This window comes from Cricetulus griseus, assembly GCF_003668045.3.
Source record: "Cricetulus griseus strain 17A/GY chromosome 1 unlocalized genomic scaffold, alternate assembly CriGri-PICRH-1.0 chr1_0, whole genome shotgun sequence".
Lineage (NCBI taxonomy): Eukaryota > Metazoa > Chordata > Mammalia > Rodentia > Cricetidae > Cricetulus > Cricetulus griseus.
The window spans coordinates 130,277,651-130,302,342 of record NW_023276806.1 but is presented as its reverse complement, the minus strand read 5'-3'; the positions used below and the strand labels follow the sequence as shown (position 1 = coordinate 130,302,342).

General features: G+C 42.6%; 1 protein-coding gene across 7 annotated transcripts in view; it reads left to right on the top strand.

The window, feature by feature from the left end:
* The window catches only part of LOC100755585 (SH3 and cysteine-rich domain-containing protein 3), a 119,316-nt gene that overhangs the window by 58,238 nt on the left and 36,386 nt on the right, over positions 1 to 24,692 (top strand). For 4 of the 7 annotated variants that reach the window (XR_004771945.1, XM_035451275.1, XM_035451276.1 and 1 more), the window contains exons 4-13: positions 4,728 to 4,769; positions 5,449 to 5,535; positions 8,135 to 8,261; positions 10,927 to 11,005; positions 11,646 to 11,705; positions 12,155 to 12,295; positions 12,810 to 12,918; positions 15,486 to 15,581; positions 18,258 to 18,289; positions 18,405 to 18,458. Coding sequence is in view for 6 of the 7 variants with exons in the window: in XM_035451275.1 (XP_035307166.1) it covers positions 4,728 to 4,769; positions 5,449 to 5,535; positions 8,135 to 8,261; positions 10,927 to 11,005; positions 11,646 to 11,705; positions 12,155 to 12,295; positions 12,810 to 12,918; positions 15,486 to 15,581; positions 18,258 to 18,289; positions 18,405 to 18,458 (827 nt within the window). In the remaining variant the exon portion in view is untranslated. The remainder of the gene's footprint in view (positions 1 to 4,727; positions 4,770 to 5,448; positions 5,536 to 8,134; positions 8,262 to 10,926; positions 11,006 to 11,645; positions 11,706 to 12,154; positions 12,296 to 12,809; positions 12,919 to 15,485; positions 15,582 to 18,257; positions 18,290 to 18,404; positions 18,459 to 24,692) is intronic. The other 3 variants (XM_027392200.2, XM_027392199.2, XM_027392201.2) reach the window with 3 other exon arrangements.

Sequence of the window (24,692 nt, the reverse complement as noted above, 5' to 3'; positions counted from 1 at the left end):
ACTGGCCTTGAATTCACAGCAATCCACCTGCCCCCCTGCCTATAATTAAAGGTGTGTGGCACTATGCCCCACTTGGCCAGACTCTGAGCCTTGTCCAGCTAGCCTGCTAGAGAGCTCTTTTTCTCTGTGGTTACTCTAGCTTTTTTCTATTACACAAGCCCAGTTTCTGTAAGTCCTTCATGTCATGCCCAAGGGTGAGACTGGTCTTTATTATTATAAGCCTGGGAGAGAGAACATTAACTCTAGCAAAAATCAGATAGATAGAACTGGGAGCAATGTCAATTTGCAAAGTCTAGAAACTCAAAGCATAATTCTTCAAGACAACTTAATTCACATAGGCCTGTCTCCTTTAAAGATTGAAGCAACAACACATAAAGGGATGAGTTAAAGGCAGACAGCTCCACCTGTCTGCTCCTCTACTGTCTTCCCTTTTGGTTTGCCAGATCTGTGTCGTGGATGCCCTCCTCTCCATCTCCTGTCTGTATGAGTTGTCACTCCCTGCCTACCTTCCTTCCAGAGCACGTGGAGACAGTTGGCCACAGTCCAAATGTACTACAGCCTCCACTGATACCAAGAGTGAATTTTAAATACTCTGGACAGATTCATGATGAGTGTTTAATTATATGTTGTCAAGATTACATGAAAGATAATAATTAAATGAACTTTTAGATCCAAGTTACTCATATAGTGGGAAATTACCAATACGGAGTCAGGTAGAAATATAAGGGTATTTAATAGGGAAAAGCCTTACTTACAGAGCGACCTAGCCAGCCAGCGTGGCAGCAGTCTGTCCAGCAAGTACCAAAGTGAAACCGAAAGAGAAAACGAAGTCACTCTAAGTTACCCTGACCACGCCCTCGCAAGCGTGGTCAGGCATACCTGTAGCCAGCCCCTAAGTAGGCGTGGCTACAGCTTCCCCTACATACTCATTTTTAGGAGACGGTTATCTTTTGAACTCTTGTGTGCATGTCTTAAAGATAGACAGTAAAGAAAGAACATTTTAGGTTTTATATTTTCTATGAGGCATTCATCTGGTTAAAAAAAATATCTGTCTCAGCATACAAATAGTTTGTAGGTAGGGTTGGAGAAGACCTGCTCCCCCTCTCACCTGGCTCCTATTGCTCCCCCCCCAGAGGAGGTAAAGCTGCTGCCGTCTGTTGGAGCTCTTGTTCATCTTCCTCTCTGCTGCAGCTTCTCTCCCTCTTACTTCTGCTGTCAACGAAGTCCCAGTTCTGAGTTGGAGCTAAAAAGTTTGCAAGAGAGGCGACTTTTTTGCTTGGACCATTTTGGGAATTGATTATTGGGATTCAGAGCAGATTTTACAGGGCGATTTAGTGGCACAAAATGCAGGCTCTAAGATTCTTTTTTGGAATGGGCAAGTTACCATGTCAACACATACTGAACTCAAGTGTGCCGTGTTAATAAGTAGCTGAGTATGGTCTCCTGATTAGACTTCCTGCCTTCATATTAGTAATTCCTTGGGTTCCTCTGTTCTGCTGCTTTAGTAAAATGACTGTGAAATAAGGAACTGATTATGTTAATTCTCTTCAAGCTTTCTGTGTGTCTTACTGCCTGAGTCTGGGTCTCATACTCTCCATCACGTGATTTAGTCCTTTAACTTCAGCCATTGCTTCTAGCATTTTGTGCTTCAGTATTATCTGTTTACTTCTCCCTATTTTAAATGAGAGTTGCAAGTTTGAGGAAAGCATGATTGTGTATATGCCTTCTCTGCCTGGTACTTGATATGTGTTGGCTTTAACCTGGTTTGGCTGTTAAGTGAAAATTATCAACGTGGGAAGTATGTAGATTCATACATTATTGTAGAGGTAGACATTTACACACGTTGAAGGGCAGTTTAGCAACACTTTATAAAGATTGTAAAATAGACCATAGGTCTCCTATATTAATGGATAGACTCAGTGACATGGTCACTGTTTATACTAGTAAAAATTAGAAGCATCACCCAAGCTGTGGTGGCATACACCTTTAATCCCAGAGCTTGGGAGGCAGATTCAGGTGGATCTTGGTGAATTCAAGGCCAGCCTGGTCCACAAAGTAAGTTCCAGGACAGCCAGAACTATTACAGAGAGAAACCCTGTCTCAGAAAAACCAAGAATGAAATATTCAAATGATATATATTTTATATATATAATTGTAGATATTGGTAAAAATAAACTGTAGCATAGCCATGCAATGGGATATGGATATATATATATATTATATATATATATATATAATGTATATATTACATATATATAAATATCATTCTGTGGAATGATATTTGTGAAAATAAGTTTAATCATAAAGTTCAGAGTCATGTATATAATTGATTTTTCAGTGTATATATTTATGGCAAGCTTATATGCATAAAAGTCTATAGATAAATTTAAAAGAAACAGAACTGGGGGCTGGAGAGATGGCTCAGCAGTTAAGAGCACTGCTTGCTCTTCTAAAGGTCCTGAGTTCAATTCCCAGCAACCACATGGTGGTTCATAACCATCTATAATGAGATTTGGTGCCAAACACTGTACACATAATAAATAAATAAATAAATAAATAAATAAATAAATAAATAAATAAATCTTTGGGGGGAAAACAGAACTGATAGACTATTTGGGAAGGAACCTGGTCAAGTATTTGTAGGACAAATATGAAAGTACCCAATATTTAACTCTGTTATACCTTTTGAATGTTTGTGTCATTTGTGTCATTATCTGTTTGAAAAGGCAGTGAAACATACTGCGCTGTATTTTTGGATTACTCATCCTTCCTCGTTGCTACAGGTCTTGCCACTGACCAGTTCTACCATTGTTTCTTACCCTTTTCCATCCACCTCCCCAGTTCTCCAGTTGTACTGTGGCATAGTTGTTTGTTTAACTTGTACATTGGACAAAGAGAAGAGAAACCCTAACCTCACCAAGACCATGCTGATAATCTGCCTCTGCCTGTCTAACCTCCCCATCTTCCAGCCTCAGCTTTTCCTTTACCCTAGCCCCTCCTCAGAGCCCTCGCAATGACTACTCCCATGTTCAGGAATCTTAGCAAGTATGGACTAGTTGTTTGCCACACCTGCCTCCAACATCCTCCTTCATCCTCTTCAGCTGATGCCATGCTCACATCCACAGCCTCCTTATTCTGGAGCACTTATCCCTATCTCCCATGCTCTTTGCTTTTTATCCTGTCTTATACCACGTTTCTTACCCAAAGTGGCTATCAGACCACTGCTGGGAGGCATAGGGCTAGGAGAGCACTCTTGTTTTAAGAAGGGAAGCATTGCTCAGGGGGCCGGGGATGGGTCTCTGAGTACAACACCTCCTTAGTCTACATGATGAGTTCTAGGACAGCCAGGGCCATGTAGAGACCCTGTCGCATAAAAACAAAAACAGGGCAGGGAGATACATTTGGAAGGAAGACTCTCCATTCCATTTCTGCAGCTATAGGAACAGATGTGCTGGGCATATCAAATTAGAACTCTAGATGTGTTGTCTTATAAATATGTTATAGGGGCCAGGAGATGGCTTAGCTGGCTAAAGGTAAGGTACTTGTTGGTGAAGGTACTTATGGCCAAGCCTGATGTCCTGATTTTGATCCCTGAAATCCACAAATCACACACAAATGTAATTTTTACAATGTTATTGGAGCTGGAGAAACAGACAGCTTAGCACTTAAGAGCACTGGTTGACTTTCCAGGTCCCAGGTTTGATTTTCAGAACCCACATGGTGGCTCATGAGTGTCTGCAACTCCAGTTCCAAGAGGTCAGATGCTCTCTCCTGGTCTCCTGGTGCCCATGCACAGGGGACACACAGACATACATGGAGGAAAAATACCTATAAGCATAAAAAATAAAATTAAAACATTTTGGGGAGGGGCATGTTTCGAGACAGTGTTTCTCTGTAGCTTTGGAGCCTTTTCTGGAACTCAACTCTAGACCAGGCTGGCCTTGAACTCACATAGATCCACCTGCTGTTGCTTCCCAAGGGCTGGGTTTGAAGGCATTCGCCACCACTGTCCGACAAATTAAAACATTTTAAGAAATAAAAATGTTGTTATACCTGGGTATAGTTGCACACACCTATAATTCCTGTGCTGGGAAGGTTGAGGCAGGATGATTGAAATTCAGGGGTAACCTAGACTACTTAGTGAGACCCTGTCAAAAAAGAAACAAAGGGAAGGAACTAGTCAGGCCATTTAGTAGAGGGCCTGACTAACATGTGTATAGTCCTAAATTTAATCTCCAGGGCTACATAAACCAGGCGTGATAATGGATGCCAGTAGTTCAAGGCCAGGATACACAAGACTCTCTCAAAATGAGAGAGAGATAGGAAATGAAAATGAGGAATCATACTTCATTTCCACTATGGATTAAGTAGACTTCTGTGAGCAAGCTTATGAGAAGAAATCCTTGATGCTTTGGTAATGCACACAGTCGGGAGAGGATTCCATGATTGTCTGAGACTTTTTTTAGTATGCAGAATAATCCAGGACATTGTTATCTATCTTCTTAGTCTTTGTTTCATGGGGAATGGTTCTCTGAGAGTAGATACTGCAAGATCCCTCTGTGTGCCAGTTGCTGGAATTGAGATCATACAACAGCTAAACCAAGTGATTTTCACCATAGTGTGATGGCAGTTAAATCCAGTCAATAATTAGTGTGTTGTTGATAAAGTGCATATCTTACAGTATTGAGTTCTCCCACCTTTCCTATTTTTTAATTCTTTTCTAACAGAGACGGACATCCAGCCATGGTCATGCCAGGAAAAGAGCCAAGGTGAGAGCTCTTCTTCCATCTCTTACTTTGTAACTTCATTCGTTTCACATTTCATAAGTGTGTTTCAATAGTATCTAGGTTACTCACATTACATATAGGCAAAGCTTTCTTGTCTGCCTTTTGTATCTCAGTAATGAATGTCTTTCATACACTGTGTGAACATAGTCACATGTACTTTTTTGTTTGTTTGTTGAGACAGGGTTTCTCTGTGTAGCCCTGGCTGCCCTGGAACTCGGTCTGTAGACCAGGCTGGCCTCAAACTCAGAGATCCTCCTGCCACTGTCTTCCAAATGCTGGGAAGGCGTGTGCCACCGCTTGGCTGTAGCATGCACACTTACATACATTTTCTCCTGGGAAGTCCAGCTCCAGTCCCTCCCCCAGTCTGTATTTGTGCCTGAGAGGACCCCTGAGAGGACTCACAGAGCCTGAGGGTGTATGTACTGGGCTGTTTATATGAGTTTTAATATTTACCAAATTCTCCCCGTGCCAGCCTTGTCTATATAGTAATTCCAGGACAGCCAGAGTTTCAAAATTATAACCTATTTAAAAAAAAAAATAATAACAACACTACTTAATAAAAACTGCAGCTTCAGCTGACAGAGTCTAAGAAGATATTTTCTAAATATTTACCAAAGGAATCTATATGAGATGTATTTTTGATGTTTGTTTTGTATTTTAGTCCAATTCCAAGCTCAAGTTGGTACGCAGTCTGGCGGTGTGTGAGGAATCCTCCACTCCATTTGCTGATGGGCCACTAGACACCCAGGTAGGTCTTTTACAAGCCTAAGTGTTGCCATTTTGAACATGGCAATTGTTGGGTAAAGCATTAGAGCAATCACAACATGGACTTCGGACCTAGAAATCAAGGAAGAAAGTATGTTGTTTTGTTTTGAGACAGGGTCTTATGTATTTCAGGGTTAGCCTTAAACTCTTTATGTAGCCAGAGATGATTTTGATACTCCAGTCTCGACCTCCCAGGTGCTAGAATTACAGACCTGCATCACCAAGACTTGCATGAAAGGGCACTTTAAAGAAAAGCTCTTAGGGGCTGGAGAGATGGCTCAGCGAATAAGAGCACTGGCTGTTTGTCTAGAGGATCCTGTTTCGGTTACCAGCAACCACCTGACAATCCACAACTGCCTGTAACTCCAGTTCCTGAGATTCCTATGCCCTCACAGGCATGCATGCAGGCAAAACACCAGTGTGCATAAAAATGCAAGTAGATACCTCATAAAGGAAAAGCTCTCTGGTACTACATGCTAACAGTGGTGATTTGAGTTTTAATTTCTTGCTCATGTGGCATGTGGCAGAGGATCCAGGGCTGAATTGTTCCCAGCCACTTCCTTCTACCATGATGTACCATTACCATCCAGTTCTTACAAGGACAGCCAGTGTAGCTTCAGCTGTGATTTCTGACAGAGAAAGGTTGCCCAAAGTAACTAACAACATACACTCTTATTTGTTGTTGTTGTTGTTGTTGTTGTTGTTTTGGGGTATTTTGTTTGTTTTGAGACAGGGTCACTCTGTGTAGCAGCCCTGGCTGTCCTGGAACTCACTCGGTAGACAAGACTGGCCTCGAACTCACAGAGATCCACCTGCCTCTTCCTCTTGAGTAACGTGCACTCTTCTATAAGATAAATTTGGGGCTGGGAGGATGACTCAGTGGATATCTCAATCAGTGTCTGTTGCTGGGAAGAGACACCATGACCACAGCAGCTCTTATAAGGAAAACATTTAATTGGGACTGGCTTACAGTTTACAGGATTAGTCCATTGTCATCATGGCAGGGAGTATGGTATAGCTGAGAGTTAGTCCATTGTCATCATGGCAGGGAGTATGGTATAGCTGAGAGTATAGATGTAAAATAAGAGTTTTACATCTGGATCCATAGGCAGCAGGAAGAGAGCCTCTGGGCCTGTCCTGGGCTTTTGAAACCTCAGAGCCCACCCCCAGATACTTCTTCCAACAAGGTTACACCTAATCTTTTCAAATAGAGTCACTCCATAGTGACTAAATACTCAATTATATAAGCCTATGGTGTCCGTCTTTATTCAAACCACCATAGTGGCTGAAACCTTGCCATGCAAGTATGAGGACCTGAGTTCATATGCCCATTATAAATGTTCTTAGGGTGAGATGAGAGGCAAAGACTGAAGAATCTCTGGGAGCTCAGTGCTACCCAGGAAGCATAGGACACACCACAACACACAAGAGAGCCTGTCTCAAGCCAGGGTCTCTGACCTCTGAAGACAGACTTTTCTTTTGGGCTGCCAGCTCACAAAAAATGACATGCAGCCTTATTAATTATGAAAGCTTGGCCGATAGCTTAGGCTGGTTTCTAACTAGCTCTTATAACTTAACCCATTTCTATTTATTTATGTGCTGAGATGAAGCTTGTGGCTTGTTACCTCATCTTGTACATGTCATGTTTCCTCTGCATCTGGTGGCAGAGGTGTCTCTGCCTTTCTTCTTCCCAGTGTCCTCTGTGCCTATCTATTGGCTGTTCAGCTTTTATTAATCAATAACAGAGTGACACATCTTCACAGTGTCCAAAAACATTATTCTACAAAAGACCTCCCATAAATATATTATGGCACACATACGCCATACTGAAACACAAACACACTCTGTGCACACATACACAAAAAGAAAGAAAAGATAAAGCAGCCATCTCAAGATTTGCTTTCGGGCTGGAGAGATGGCTCAGAGGTTAAGAGCACTGACTGCTCTTCCAGAGGTCTTGAGTTCAATTCCCAGCAACCACATGGTGGCTCACAACCATCTGTTATGAGATCTGGTGCCCTCTTCTGGTGTGCAGATATACATGGAAGCAGAATGTTGTACATAATAAAAAAAAAAAAAAAAAAAAAAAAAAAAAAAAGATTTGCTTTCATTGGAATTTTGAGGGAAACACAAAGTTTATTATTTTAAAAAAGATTTATTAGCCAGGTGGTGGCTCACACCTTTAATCCCAACACTTGGGAGGCAGAGGCAGGTGGATCTCTGAGTTGGAGGCCAGCCTGCTCTACAGAGTGAGTTCCAGGACAGCCAGAGCTGTTTATACAGAGAACCCTATCTCAAAAAACAAAGCAAACAAATATTTATTTTATATGAATGAATGTTTTGCTTAAATATATGTCTGTGCATCATGTGCAGGTCCACAGACGTCAGAAGAGGGCATCAAACCCCTGAATCTGGAGTTACAGATAGTTATGAGCCACCATATGGGTGCTGGGAAGTGCACTCATGTCCTCTGCCAGCACAACAAGTGCTTTTTATTAAGCTGAGCCATTTTCTCCACACTCACCAAAAAGTTTAAATCTTTTTCCCTTCTTTGATTATGTGCCACTTTCCTTTTATTTAAGGATATAATTCAGTTGCACATCAGCTGCCCCTCTGACAAGGAGGAAGAAAAGTCCACAAAGGATGTCTCTGAAAAGGAAGACAAGGACAAAAGCAAAGAAAAGGTCCCCAGGAAGATGCTGTCCAGAGGTGAGGATCATGCCTGTAATCCAGCTCAGTGCTTGAGCCACAATGCTCTGTCTGTCTCTACACCTCATCTTTTTAGGGGAAGGTATTTTATTTTTGTTTTGAGAGACTATAGACCTTGCTGGGCTGAAATTCGCTCTGTAGACCAGGCTAACCTTGAACTCACCTGCCTCTGCCTCCCAAGAGCTGGGACTAAGGGCATGTACCAAGACACCTAGCATCTCAATTTTTTTTTCAAGATTTATTTATTTATTTTTAACGATTTATTTATTTTTTATGTACACATTGCCTGCATGCATGCCCCCAGGCCAGAAGAAGGCACCAGATCTCATTACAGATGGTTGTGAGCCACCATGGGGTTGCTGGGAATTGAACTCAGGACCTTTGGAAGAGCAGGCAGTGCTCTTAACCACTGAGCCATCTTTCCAGCCCCTCAAGATTTATTTTTATTTTATGAATGAATGTTTTATCCTGCGTGTATGTCTGTGCCCCGTGTACATGCCCAGTGCCAAAGTAGGCCAGAAGAGGATACCAGTTCTTCAGGGACTGGAGTTACAGACAGTGGTGAGCCAACATGTGGACACTAGAAATCAAACCCTGGTCCTCTGGGTGAGCATGCATGGCCCTTAATTGCTGAGCCAGTTCTGCTGTCCTTTTCTCTTAAATTCTGAGGTGGCTGTTGTGTAGCCTGGCCTGGCCTATAACTTGCTCTGTGAATGAAGATGACCTTGAATTTATGATCTTCCTGCCTTTACCTCCTGGGTCCTGGGATTACGGTGTGTGCCACTGTGCCTGCCTTAAATGTGGCGCTGCACATGCTGGGCAAGCACTCTGCCGCTGCGCTAAACGCCAGCCATCTTTTACTTTTTAGTCTGAGACAAAAGCTCCCCAAGTTTCCCAGGCTGTCTTTGAACTTAGGCAGGCCTTGAATTCTCCTGTCTCAGCTTCTTAAGTGGCCAGGATTACAAATCTGCAGTGTTCTTTCTTTTCATCTTGACACTTTGGCACCCACTGGTTTTACTGGCCCAGCAGTTCCTGCTGAAGTGGTTGCTTGAGGGAGCAAATAACTAGATTAAGTACTTCTTTAATCAGCCTGCCTCAGGCCTTACATACCACTCTGTCAACATTGACACTACCCAGGATAAGACAGGGTAGTCAGTTATTTTGTTTATGCTCTGGGATAGATGTGGTATGAACAATCACAATAGCATATTTTCCAGATGACATTTGCATTTTGGATTAGGCATAGCTACAATGATTTGTATGTTTAAAGGCAGGGTCTTAAATAATTTGGACTGGTATTGAACATCTAATCCTTCTACCTCCATCACCTGAGTACTGGGATTACCATGCTCAGTTTAAGTGGTCCCAGGGATCAAACCCAGGGCTTCATTTCATATATGTTAAAATAAACCCTCTACCAACTGAACTACACCTCCAGCCATGATATATTATGTTTTATAACATAGATATACTTTTACTTCTTAGACTTTGGCTTTAAACTTTTGGGCTGGTAGCAAGAAGACAGAGTGTATAAAAATTACCACATTTGAGATGCAGCAAAATGGTTCTCTGGGTAAAAGTGTTTACAATGCAAGCCTGACAACCTGAGTTGTATCCCTGCAATCTACCTTAAGGGGCAAGGAAGAAAGGACTCTACAAAGTTGTGCTCCGACCTGTGCCATGGCACTTGTACCTACCACGTATACAATAGAGTTTCTTAGTTTTTGAAAAATTATATTTGACAAATAAAGCAACCTTGAAATTAAAAAAAGTAATCTACATTGGACAAAGTCCCTGAGATTTTTTTTTGGAAAATTTACCTGTGACTGCTCTTACCTGTAATTTGTTTTTATTAGATAGAATAAAACCTGCTTTATTTTGATCAGGACATTCAGCAAATATTTATTAATGTTAAGTAGTATTTTAGTGTAATATTGATGTAACCTCTAGCCCAGACTCTTCCATTCTTCTTCTTGTTGTTGTAATTGGGGCTTTGGGGCAGAGGTTGGTATATGCATGTGTACATGAGAGGCTAGAGGTTGAAGTCGGGTTTCTCCCTCAGTTGCCCTCTACCTTGTTTTAACTTTTGTACACATCTCTGTTCATTGTGTGTGATGTGCATGTGGAGGTCAGGGGACACCTGACACCTGTCAGGAGTGAGTCCTCTCCTTCCAGTGTGTCAGTTCTGGGAATCAAATCCAGGTTACCAGCTATAGCGGTGGGCACCTTTACACTGAGCCATCCGACCAGCCACTCCACCTTTCTAATAGTCTACACTGACCCTAGAACTGATTGAGTCAAACTGGCTGCCAGTGAGTTACGCAGATCCACCTGTCCTCATTCTGTGTCCCCAGCGACAGCTTTTATGTGGGTGTCCACTGAGCTGTTTCCACAGCCCAGGATTGCTCTCTCTTTTAGCAGTTCTTGGAATTGAACATAGGACCTTACACATGCTAGACAAATGCTTTATCGCAGCCCAGTCCATGATAGGAACTGTCACAGAGCTAGCAGTAAATGCCATTCAAGATTTTATGCTGACAGCTTGAAGTTTTGTTCTAGATTACTGTTTTCATAATTTCTGTTTAGATACTGGCTTTTATTTGAAATTAGATATCATGCAAGCAGTTTCATTTCTTTTACATTTCTTTTGCTGTGGTGGTTCTAGACTCCAGCCAAGAATATACTGACTCCACTGGAATAGACCTACATGAATTTCTTGTAAATACACTGAAAAAGAACCCAAGGTAATATAACCTGATTAATGGGAAGGGGAAGGAATGGAGTAAGGATTACAGGACCCTTTCAACCAAACAACTTTTCAGCATTTCTCTATTACTAGGTTATAGAATGCCCATCTCTTAATTCTTCTAAAGTAGAGTTTTATATTTTGAGGGATTCAGTTACTCACATTGCGATTACTGTGTTTTGAAGAGTTTTGAAAATTTTTGTGTGAGAAGAGTACAGTGATTAAGAAATTTGAAGACTTGAATGTTAACTAGTTAAAAATCCCAAAGGAACAAGCTAGTTGACTTTTACATAACCAAAATCATAACTGTTTTAAAAACCTTTGTATAACTGGGTGGGGTATAGAGTAGTGCATAGACTTGTGAGCATGAAGTATGTGTTTATATGAATATGCTGCTAACAATTAGACTGTTAATATGGATAAGGAAGTATATGATTAGGAAAGCTATGCAGAGTAGTTCTTGTTTCCAGAACACAGGACAGTTAGGGAGGGTCCCCAGCCTCTGTGATATGGCCATTATTAGTGTTTGGATAGACCTCAGTTTTTGTGATGAACAAGTTGGTTTTCAGTCCCTGCTTTTAATGTCTCTAGGAGAGCTGTGCTTCTGTTTGTTTGTTTGTTTGAATTTTTTTAAACAGGGACAGAATGATGCTGCTAAAATTGGAACAGGAGATTCTGGAGTTTATCAGTGACAACAAGTAAGCGGCTTTTATGAAATACACATTTAGAGATGGGCGGGCAGGGCCACTGGGAAGAAGCAATCTGAATAGGTTGTACAGTATATATATAAAAGCAGGTGAGGTATTTATCAATTGTATAAACTTGAGCCAAAAATTATGTTGTTTTTAGCAGCTAGGTATTGTCCCAGATAGTATTCTACTTCTCCCATTTCCCTTTGTCTAACAACATTCAGGCTGGTTGGAAGTAAGACCTTAAGAAATGGTGTTATGGAGTGGGAACGGGTAGTATTACTAGAGACTGGGACAAATTAATCGGCAAAATACTGAGAGAAACTCTTTTTGTTCTCACAGAGTAAATACCTATTTTTTGTATGTCTGATTCTTCTTAAATTCTGTAGACACTGTTAAGGAAAATTAGTTGCCTTTTATTGTTATCATCTTACTTTTTACCCCTGGTAACCCTTCAGTAACCAGTTCAAGAAGTTCCCTCAGATGACCTCATATCACCGGATGCTATTACACCGGGTAGCTGCCTATTTTGGGATGGACCACAATGTTGATCAAACTGGGAAAGCCGTCATCATCAACAAAACCAGCAACACGAGAATGTAAGGAAACTTATGGATTTGAAACATGTCCATGGGATGACCTGCTGTGATAGCAGAGGAGGACACTGAATCCAGATGTCTCTTCCAGGGAGGGGAGGGGCACCTATCAGTCCTACTTTCTGTGAGGTCTTAGAGACAGGATAGACCCTGACTAGAGAAACTGGCGTCTTAAGCACACTGGCCCTGGCTTCTGCTCACCTCAGACAGGACAGACACAACTTTGAATGAAGGGTTGTTACACAAAGTGCAGGCATCATGCAGGATGTAGAGCTACAGTCTTAGCACTTGAGAAAGGTGAGTTCAGAGCCAGACTATAGGAGATGCTGTCTCACAAAAAGATGGTGGGGGATAGAAGAGATTACACGAAAAGATTCACTTAAACCTTTTTGGATTCCTGACACAAAAAATCCTGAGTAGAGGATGAGGGATTTGGGAGAGCTGTGCCTAGAACTCCTCCTCCCTGATATGAAGGTCTTTTTCCTCCCTTCTTTCCACATTTCTCTCCACATCTCAGCCCTGAACAGAGGTTCTCAGAACACATAAAAGATGAGAAGAACACAGAATTTCAACAGAGGTTCATTCTCAAGAGAGATGATGCCAGTATGGACCGAGAGGACAACCAGGTGAAGACTGTAAAAGGGTGGGCTTAGAAAGATTGCAGTAAGAGAAACTGGGAAGGGAGAAGAATTGGGGGAGGGGGTGGAGAAAATTGAAAATGTCTTAGAATGGAAAAATAATGTAGAGCTGCTATCCTGAGTTGGTTTTGGCTTGCTCTCTGAGGATTAACTACAGCTGCTGGGCTGGACACAGCCCTCCTAGCCCCAGAGACATGGTGTTCAGGGCTGCTGGGGAATGGTCTGCCACTAACTTCTAACTACATTTCATTTGTAGAAAACAAGGCCCATCCCTGTGTCAGCCTTGATATAGCTGATTTCAGTGTGGTCTCCCCTCACCCCCAACACCTCACCTGACCTATAGAATTTACATTGAGAGCTATCAAAAGCTACTTTATCCCATTTTCATTCTTATCCTAGCTGAGGACTAGCCTTGAACTGGCAAAATTATGATCTAATTTAACCAGTTATAAAGGTATCTCTGATCCCTTTTGGCAAACTCCTTAATCTTTTTCCCACCTCCTTCTACCAAGGTGAGTTTATTTGACTTTCAGTGCTGGGAACTCAGGTCCCTTTGTGATACACTCCTGTGAAACTAAGAAATTAACAAACTGTCCTATCCCTTGATTTATGGTGGGTCTGACTGCTGCTCTGACCTCTACCCCTTTAGCAGATGATTGAGAATTAGTTTTCCCAGCTAAATAGAAAGTTTAGAGCTACCCTGCATCTGCTTGGCCTCCAGAGGGGATTAGAGTTGAAGAGTATGTTGGGTGGAGCCAAATGAGTCTTAGTAAGGAATAGTAACTATCTAATAATATCTCACTTCTAGAGTCACAATTAGTTTTCTTGAAATATTACGTGGTCTTGAGACCAGAACCGCTCTTGGCTTGCTGGAATATGAAAGGGAGGTCTGTTAAGAAAGGTGCCGTTACCTACTGTGGACAAACACGCTGGGTCTGATTGAAAGCAAAGAAAACAAAAAAAGACACATTTTTGTAAAACAAGAAAGAGCCTTTCCATCCTGATGCCCTTCTCTACATTTTCCCAGAACCCCTTTCCATGGATCGGGAAGGATTCAGGCCTAGAGGCATATTGGAATGGAAGGTGATCTGTTCTGTTGGGAACTTTTCATCTTACAGCTTCAAGCTTGGTCCCTAGTAGCGTTACTGTGTGTGCTTTCTGGCTGTGGTATTAGTAAAACACGGTGTTGCTATTTTTCCCTGAGCTGGGCTTTGCTTTAAACATACATCTTTGATCCGTTCCACAACCCAATGTAAGTGGGGTTATGAACCCCACTTTACATAAAAATGCTGAGTCTCAGAGACCTTACCATACTTGCCTGAAGTCACTTTACCAGGAGTCACCAGAGCTGGGATTCACCTTGATGCCCCATTATGCTTCCTACTCTGCCATTGGCTTATCAGTGCTAGAGGCTGAGCAGCTGGTTGAGGGTCTCCTATCTTCTTGTAATAGAAGTGATGAAAGGTAGTTAGTAGGGTATGGGTCCTAAAGAATGGTGAGGACTGTATCTAATTAGAGTTGAGACTCCTCAAGTCTTGGGTTGCCTTTGGAAACTGTGTTAGCCTAGAGAAGTGGGTTCTGTAGAGCTCAGATCTGTCTGCAGGTCGGAGTTGTCTGTAGCATGGTGACGTTGGCTCAGTGAGCTCACTCAGAACGCTTGGCATTTGCAGTCACTGTATTGAAAGGTTCTCTGTTACACCCTTCCAGTAGAGTGTTCACAATAGCATTTCAAGAGGAAAAACAGTGATGGAAAGTGAGGTGGTAGCTAGCTATAAGTGGTCATCTGCCCATTAGACATCCTATTGGTCACCTCACTATCTGACAGAGAACATAAAATTCTGTCTCCTCCATTCCCTTCTCTACCCTTCCTGTCTTCCTCTCCTCTTTCCACTGTACTCATTGTGTGTTTCTTTCTATTTTGTTCTTGTTCTCTTCTGTGTTGCTCTCTCTTTGTTCTGTATTTCTGTAATTTCTGCTCCTCAACTCCCTTCAATTGCTATAATTAAGGTGAGAAAAATGCCTAGTCTTTGAGTTTAGCTTCACCCCTGAGATTTAAATGTCCAAGACCCTCTTTGCTAAGCCATGTTTTATTTGGGTTGCTGGGACATGGCATTAGTGACAAAAGAAGGGATCCTGTCATGTGCTAGTTCTGGGAAGCTCCTCTACATTCAGCTTTGCTAAACACTTTTTTTCTTTGCCCTCTTCAGCTTCCTTCTTCCCCTTACTTGCCCTTTAAAGAACTGTTGTTTCTTGATCTTTACTGACTGAACAGTGCCTGATTACTCCAGGGAAGCAACCCAACCCTTATAAATAGTTGTTGTTCTTGATATTTGGGGGTGGGGGGATGGCAAGTCCTCCACCATCCAGAAAAGCTGATCTCCCAAACTGCATGGTCAGATGTACCCAGTGAAACCTGTCCAGGACTGGAAATTTTATTTATTTTCCATTTTTTTGATGGCAACTATAAACTTTCCCGGTTTCTCTTCCTTGCTGGTGTGCAGTGAGCTTGCAGTACGAGGAGAACTTAACTAGCTTAATTCTGCTCATCGATCTAGATCAGAGTTCCATTGCAGGATGGAAGGAGGAGCAAGTCAATAGAAGAGAGAGAGGAGGAATATCAAAGGGCCCGAGAGAGAATATTTGCCCGAGAGGTAAGTGTAGCTCCTGAGAGTTGTCAGATAATAGCTCGTAGCTCTAACCTTGGAACTGTGAATGGAATGAACCCGCCATAAATGTTGTTGGCTCTTTTTCTTTTCTTTTTTTTTTTTCTTAACCAACATCAGTCAGTCCCAGATTTGACCTCTAACCCTGAATGTGGCTTATTGGGAAGCTACTGGTTTTTATTTGTGTTTTGAAATACATTTTGCTGTGTGGTATACAAAGAGAACCGAAACTTGGAGTGGCTGAATTTGGTAAATAGGACTAGACTGAAAAGAAATGGTTTTGGCAAAGCTGATGAAAGGGCCCTAAGTCTTGCCTATCAAGCCCTCCTCCAGCTCGCCTTGTAGACTCCCACTGTCTGTTCTACACATCTTTGCTTCTAAGTAGAAGAGTCGGTATCCATACAAGCTCGACATTCATCTTGTTTGGCCAGCTTGTTTTTAGGGTTTCGGATGCTTTGTTAAAGTGCTGCTCTGGTGTCATCCTCTGCAGGTCCCTCATCCCCATGCACAGGGTGCTGCCATCCCTCAGCCACTGCTTGAACAGGGAGTCTCCTTCTTCCTGTATCTCTTACCTTGCTCCTAGAAAAGAAATGGCTCCATGGTCCAAAAGGCAGCATCGGTCAGTTTAGGTAACTTTATTTTTAAGAACTGTGGGCCATATCAAATGCACTTATTACCCCTGTACCAGGTTACCTTTGCCTACTAGCCTAGAAGATGCATAGTAGGATTTCAGGAAAGAGTATAGATGGGCAACAGATAAAGAATTCTCTAGAACATGTGGGTCCAGACAGGAAAACGTCTGTCAGATTGGCAACAAAGGAAGTGAAGTCATGTGGATGCACAACCCCCACCCCTTGTTCTTCTTCTCTCATCACACACAGACACACAAAGAACAACATGTGTGTCTTATCATCATCACCTCACCCAGAAAAGTATTGATTGTCTCCAACTAAAGACTGAGCTCCTCTGTGTCTGCTCCATTATCTAGAGAGAGCCAAGTGATTTTACGAATCCTTACTGGAAAGTGACACACAACAAGCCTTCTGGCCTAGAATTCAAGAAGCAGTCTTCTTACCTTCTATCATGTAGACTTCCATTCTGAGTCAGAAAAGTCTGTCCTCGAAACTATCCCTGCTCAGGGTTCAGTACATCACCCGTAAACCAGGGGGATAGGATGAGAGAAGAGATGTCATGGTTATGACTAGGATGGCCCTAAATTGTGACTAGAAGTGCTTATGTGGTACTTAGTAGCTTTTAGACACTGTTCTTAGCATTTTATATAGGTGAAGTCATGTCTTCACAACAGATCTGTGAAGTTGTTTTAAATACTTTTCTTTCTTTGTGAATGAGACACAGTGAAGATTGCTAACAGCCTCCTAAACACTGATAGTTAGACAGTCTGGCTCTAGAATCCATGTCCATAACCTGATGGAAGGAAGCTACCTCTGCTTGCTCTGCTCTGGGTTCTTCAGATTAGGTAGTGCCAGCAATGACAGACAGCCTAGCTGTCTGTATACTCCTCTGCCTCACTGTCACATGGAAAAATGACTGTCTCACTGTGTCAGGCCCTGCAATCTGAAAGCTTATTTAGGACATTGGGCCTAGTTATCAACCACAGTGGAACACAGCTGCCTACAGACATAATGAAGGCAAAGTTACCTCTTCTCTCCTTTTTCCTCCTGGTTTGTAGTCTCTCACGCCTCTACTGATATATGTATTCTTTGTTAAATCCTTGTGGATTTATCACTTTCCTTTCAGTACTTCCTAGCTCTTGTAGTAGAGGCCTTGGGAATCTCAGAAGATCTAGATGAGGAGAAATGGCCAAAGCCCACCATCCTTCAAAGATTCCATGTGGAGAGGAGCCCACCCAGTCAGAGGGAATGATTGAGGGTAGAGTGAGGACAAGGAGGCAGGCCCAGAATGGGAAGTGCCAAGAAGGGTGTTCGGATGGAAATGCTGCTGCTGCAGCCTCTCTAGAGCCTGAGCTGTGTCTTGGGCAAGCTGCCCAATGGAGTCTCTGCTCTGTGCAGAGCCCACCATGCTCAATAGCTGTATGCTCTTGGTGCCTTTTTCTAAGGTTTGGGAGTCCTCCACAGTGCTCACTTCACTCAGCTCAGTGGCTTTGTCAGAAAATGATCCCTGTGGGACTACATCAGACTTCTAATGTCCTAATTTTTTTCTAGGCTCTAAACAATATCTGCTTCCCCAATATCTCACCCATAATGGGGCTTAGGTCCTTTTATTTGGGCAAATGAAAAGGGCAGAAAGAGAACAGCCACTGAGATTAATTTCTAAAACATGACGTTTCCTTTTCATGTCTCCCTTCTTTGAACATGTATGTCAGTTATGACAGTTCATACGTGTAGAGGTAAAAAAAGAAACAGTGAGGCTCTGACTTTTCTCTCCCTCCTCTCCATTCTCCCTTTACCAACCTTCATTTTAAACACTACAGAAAAGCTAAAAATGCCAAGTGTTTTCACATTAAAGTGAGAAGTCAGACAGGGGGTAAGGCAGTGGTTACCCTAGCCTTGCTCCTTCTCTCCCTGTTGGTGGGGTGAGAGCTTTGGTTTGAAGACCGTGGGTATTCATAGCATCATGGACATCCTTTTCTGTTACGCCTTATTATTTTCTTATAAGTTATTTTCCATTTTCTCCCTCACCTAGACTGGCCAGAATGGATATCTAAGTGACGTCAGGTTAGTACCATTTGCATGTTCTCTCTTACCATTCAGCTTTATCAGCGAGGTTATTGTAACCCTATAATGATACCATTTCTGTTTTGTTTGTTTTGTTTTTGATGTTAACCAACAGACTCTCCAAAGAAGCCTTTTCTTCTAGCTCTCACAAGAGAAGGCAGATTTTTAGGTACCTGTGTGTGATCTGTATCTCTTTTTACTTTTTGTTTTGTTTTGCTGTAATCTTTTCAGTGGAGTGAATGATTTTGCTCCATGCATGGCTGCTTGTGGAATAATTAAATTTGTGGATTTTGCTTCGCTGGATTTTTTTTCCCCTTTGGGGGGGAAAAGTCTCCTTCTTAGTAACTTTATTGTTGTCAGATTCATTGAGTCCTGAATAGATGGTGTTGAGGAACAACTAGTTTTGTCTGAGACAAATTGGCTGGAATTGGACATTTTTAAAAGATTCAAACATAGACGTATCGTAAGGTAAAAGAATGAGTATCTGCTGACTGCTTTTGCTCATCTGTGTAAAGGTGTGAACAACTGATATCTGAACCTAGAACAGGGAATATTTTTATCTCTAGGGAAGATAATATATGTACATATACAGATACATATATGAATCTCTCTGTCTCCCCAAAGTCTCACTTTGAGACAATATGAGGTATAGATGACTTTAGAAAGAATAAGAAGCTAAGCCTGTGATTCAGGGCTAGCCCTTTCCAAAGGGGTTTCTCCACTTTTTAAAGACTAAGTATCATAGAAAACTCAGGACATAGGTCTCATTTCTAAAGCTTTAGCTGTCCTCTCCTTATTGCCCATTCTAAAGCTAGTTAGACTGAGATGCTCAGTGGTTACCAGTGTGTGGCACTCTTTCAGAAGACCTGAGACTGCTTCTCAGTACTCACAGCAGGTGGCGGACAAGCTCTTGTAACTCCATCTCCAAGGGACTGGATGACCTCTGACCTCCACAAGTACTTACATCCACTTTCACTCGTGTGAACCTTCCCACACAGAAAGTACACACACATACACAAAAGTAAAAATAAATCTTAAAAAGAAGAGAAGGAAGAAGAAAGAGATTAAAACACCCTTGAGATAAAGAGTTTCCACATTTCTGAACTTTTTTTTTTTAAGATTTATTTTATGTGTATGGGTATTTTGCATGCATGTGTATCTATGTACCACGTACATGCAGTGCCCACAGAGGCCAGAAGAGAGCATCAGATTTCCCTGAAACAAGTTACAGATAGTTGTGAGCCGCCATGTGAGTCCTGGGAATCAAATATAGGTCCTTTGGGAGAGCAGCTGGTGCTCTTAGCCCACAGAGCATCTCTGCAGCCCCTCTGATCTTTTTTATTTCTAGACAGTGCCACCCTGAGATCCATCTGAAAACCAGAGGCAGAGTGAAGCTTTGAATTGTTGATGGTACCAAAGATATGTAAAGTTCTCACATTAAAAAAAAAAATGAAAATTCTGCTCCATATTTTACGGTTGTGATCATCCCAGACTACCTATAATAAGTAGTTTTAGCTTACTCCTGTTTGTGGACAGTGCTTTGTAGTTGCCAAAATGTATCTTACCTGTTTCTCTTGTCCTGGGCAGCTGGTTTACATCAATGGAAACAAAAGCATAGAAAGGAAATAGCCAGCCCTCATGTACTTGGCTGTGTCAAAACTGAGGCTGATTTTTGTTCAGTGTTCTTTTCCTTGCCTACACCAGCTCTTTCCTAACATCTCTTCCTCCTCCCAAACATGTGGTCTGTTTGAAGCCCTAACTGGCATTCACGATGCTCTCCTGTGAGCATCAGGCTGCATCAAACTGTGCAGATAATAGCTTGTGAATCTGGTGAGCAGGTGCAGACCTCACCTCTGCAGATCTTTTCTTCAAGCTGAAAATTCAAACTGAGTTTTGATTAAACTCCTAGGTAAAGACCAGTGAGATGACTCAGCTGGTAAATGCAGCTGCTGCCCACCCTGGTGGCCTGAGTTCAGCCCCCAGGATTCACCTGGCAGAAGGAGAAAGTCAGCTTCTGTGGGTTGTCCTCCGACATTTATATACACACACAAATAAATAAATGTAAAAATTAACAAATAAAATTAGGGCTAGAGAAACAGCTCAGCAGTTACGAGCACATACTGATATTGGAGAGGACCCTGAGTTTAGTTTCCAGCACTGATATCAAGTGGCTCACAACTGCCTGTTTCTAACTTTGTGGGAACCTGATACCTGCTTCTGGCCTCAATGGGCACCTGCATTGTGTGTGCATACCCCTGTGCTGACACCCACATATGTACCCACTTCAAAATACAAATAAACGCCTGGGCAAGGGAGCACACACTGTTGATCCCAGCACTTGGGCGGAGGTAGAGTCAGGAGGATCTTTACAAGGTCAAGGCCAGCATGGTCTGCATAGCAAGTCTAGGATAGCTAAGGCTACAGTGAGACCCTGCCTCATATAAATAAACAAATAAGTTAAAAGGATGATGCAAAGGTTTAAGAACGGAGAATTTTTTTTTTAACCTAGGTTAGACCCAGCAGTGGTGGTGCATACCTTTAATCCCAGTACTCGGGAGGCCAAGGCAGGCGAATCTCTATGAGTTCAAGGCCAGCCTGGTCTACAGAGTGAGTTCCAGGACAGACTCCAAAGCTACAGAGAAACCTTCTCTCAAAAAACAAAACAAAACAAAACAACAACAACAAAAAAATCCTAGGTTAGGTGCTAGGAATGTGGCTTCCCTGACAAAGAACTTGCCTAGTGTATAGAGGACCTGGGTTCAGTCACCATCACCACATGAAGGAGGAAATAGTAGCACACACCTTTAACACATTTAATCCCAGCATGTAGGAGTTGGGGGCAAGAGGAATGAAAGTTCAAGAGCATTCTTGTCTACATAGATAGTTTGAGGCCAGCTTGGGCTACATAATACCTTGTCTCAAAAAAGAAAAAAAAAAGGGATGTAATTTGAAATGCTGGGTCATGGGGTAACATATTACCCTGTTTTGGAGCATAGTCCACAAGTCTTACTGGTAAAGCCTTCTATTGTAACTACCACCTACATTTCTGTCCCAGTTCAAGTTTTTGAAAATATATACTGTACCAAATTTTACCATCCACACTGGCAATAACTATGGCAACTTCCCAGTTCTTTGGAAGTTCTAACTCCATTGATTAATAAGCTACATGTGAGGCTTATTGTGTTTTATTGAATGCTGCCTCTGCTACACCTCCCCGACTTCTCAGACCCAAGAAACTGGACTTCTTCCTACAAAACTAAATTAAATCTACTTTAAAACTAAGAGAAGTTGGGGGTGAAGCTCAGTTGGTACTTCTTGCCTGAAATTTAGGAAGCCCTAAATTTGATCCTTGATACCACATGAGCTGGGTGTAGTGTCGTGCACACCCAGCACTGAGGAGGTAGAGACAGAAGGGTCAGAAGTTCAAAATCATCCTTGGCTACATACCAGGCTTGAGGCTAGCTTGGGCCACACACACCCCATCTTGAATCGGTGACAGAGGTTAGGGCTAACTAAACTAGTCTACTTTAGCTCTGATTTTATTCAGAGCGTGGTATATGATCGAGCATTCTTTATCCCTACCCCATCCCTCTAACATGCAGACAACCCAGTCCATCCCTCAGAATTGAATTGAAGTGGCTCTCCCAAATTGCCCTGTTTGTAGTGAGATGATTATGGACAAGGAAACTGCTGTATTTTCTCTCTAGATTCTCTCTCAAGGGAATACTATATTAACAGACAGTCCACATTTTGAGCATTTGACTGTCTCTGCCTTGGGGAACCTGGTTAGGTACCACGAGTACCGAAGTCCCAGCCCTAACTTGCTAAGATACTTAGTTTAAGGTTGCCTCATTTGCTGTCTAGTCAGGGTATCAAGAGAACATAAATGACAGGGTTAGTATAATACATAATAGGTGTTTTAGGTGGAAAAGGCCAACAAAATTCGTGCTCCAGTGTCTAATGTGCAGCCTTATCCATTGGCACTGCTGCTATGCACTGACACACATTGATGGTCTTCAATATCCTGGCTGAGACAGAGCTGCTGGCTCTTGCTCCAAGCCTGGTTCTCTTTTTTTGAACAATCTCTGATTTATGTTTGTTTCCCTTTTTGCTCTTGGCATCTGAAGAAAAAAGGTCAAGTTTTGGGAAAATGATCCCTTATTCTAAAGAGAGAAGCATGAGATTATATACACTTAGGATAGTAAAGAAGAATTGGCCGGGTGTTGGTGGTGCACGCCTTTAGTCCCAGCACTTGGGAGGCAGAGGCAGGCAGATCTCTGTGAGTTGGAGGCCAGCCTGGTCTACAGAGCAAGTGCCAGGATAGGCTCCAAAGCCACACAGAGAAACCCTGCCTTGGAAAAGAAAAAGAAGAAGTTTTGCCAGTATGTTCTTAGTTCTCCATGGATGGCATGGTTAGGGTTAGGGTGTCCTTAAGCCACTCATGGCACATACCTGCAGTACCAGCATTTGTGAGACAGAAGCAAAAGTATTTCAAGTTCCATGGCAGCCTGGGCAGGATGATGGGATACTGTCTAAGGGAAAAGAGTAAGGGAGGGAGGGAAGGAAGGAAAGGGGGGGAAAGGGAAAAAGAAAGCTTGTTTTCTCAGAATAACTGAGCCAAAGGGCCTTTCCTGCTAAGGTGACTGGGGCAACATTTTCTGTTTGGTTTTGGTGGGATAATGGTAAAAAAGAAGGGAACCTAAACTACTGTGATATTTTGTCTAGTTACTTACACACACACACACACACACACACACACACACACACACACACACACTTACTGTTGTTGCTCAATCCCCTCATGTTGTAGATGTTAGGTGAAAGTGGAATGAAGGGAATCTCAGACTCATGCTTTTTATGAGAAGCAGAAGTGCTCATAGAAGGTCTGAGGGGTTGGCTCAGTCTGTAACTTTCTACTGTATCATCATAAAGACCTGAGTTCAGATCCCCGTACCCATGGAAGAACTGGATGGGCAAGGGAGACAGGAACATCCATGGAGCTCATTGGCCAGCAGCCTAATTGATTCAGTAAGAACCGCTGCCCCCATCTTCCCCCAAAAAATAAGGTGGAAGGCTGGTGAGATGACTCAGCAAGTAAAGATGCCTGCCACCAAGCCTGACAACTTGCGTTTGATCCCTGGGATCCACATGGTGGAAGAAGAGAACCACACCTGCAAGCTGTCATCTGACCTACATACATACATGTACACAAAATAAATGAATAAAATATAATAATGAGGCTGGGCTGTGTTGGCGCACACCTTTAATTCCAGGGAGGCAGAAGCAGGCTGATCTCTGTGAGTTAGAGAACAGCCTGGTCTACAGAGTGAGTTCCAGGACAGCCACAGAGAAACCCTGCCCCGGGGGTGGGGGGGTGGGGGGGTGGGTGTAAATGAAAACATTTCAAAAAGATAACTGATATGTTACTTCTGGTATGCACACGCGCACACACACCCTTTAACACTCAAGAGTGAAATTGGGGCTGAAGAGATGTTCTTCCAGAGGACTGGAGTTGAGATTCCAAGCACCCATACTTTTGGTTCACAACCGCCTGCCAGGGGATTCTTTCTTCTGTTCTTGGCTTCTATACACTTGTGGACATATGCCCTTTGCTCAGGCCTTTGTGCACACATAGACACACACACACACACACACACACACACACACACACACACACACACACACACACAAGATACAGGGGCTGGAGAGAGTGGTTAAGAGCACTGACTTACATAACTCCAGTTCCAGGCCTTTGTGCACACATAGACACACACACACACACACACACACACACAACACACACACACACACACACACACACACACACACACACACACACACACACACACACGATACAGGGGCTGGAGAGAGTGGTTAAGAGCACTGACTTACATAACTCCAGTTCCAGGGGATCTGATGCCCTCTTCAGGCCTTCTGCACACCAGTCACACACGTGATACACATGCATTTATACAAGCAAAACATACACGTTTAAATACATAATCTTTTAAAAGACAAGACAAAAGTTTTTAGGCCAAAAATGTCTACCTTGTGGCATACTGCTGTTTTTAATCACAGGTGATGCTTTTATGGCAGGATAAGCCTGATGTTGTAGAGTAGTAAGATCCTTTTCTCAGTAGCTTTGTGCCTTGCCCAGGGCAGTTAGGCACAGCCAAGCCTCTGCCCCTTTCTACCAAGTCCAAAGCATATATTTGATCATCCTGACAACTTCAGTCCTTAGTGGCTGTGGAATCTGTTGTCCTCAAATACCAGCATGGAACTTGAGGAAATAACTGGGACAGTAGGACTATTCCCTGTCATCTTCTAACCCCTGGAAGATATTCTCATGAAGTACATCTGCTAGCTCAGGTGCATGCTGTGTGGGAGATCCTTTATGGGATTT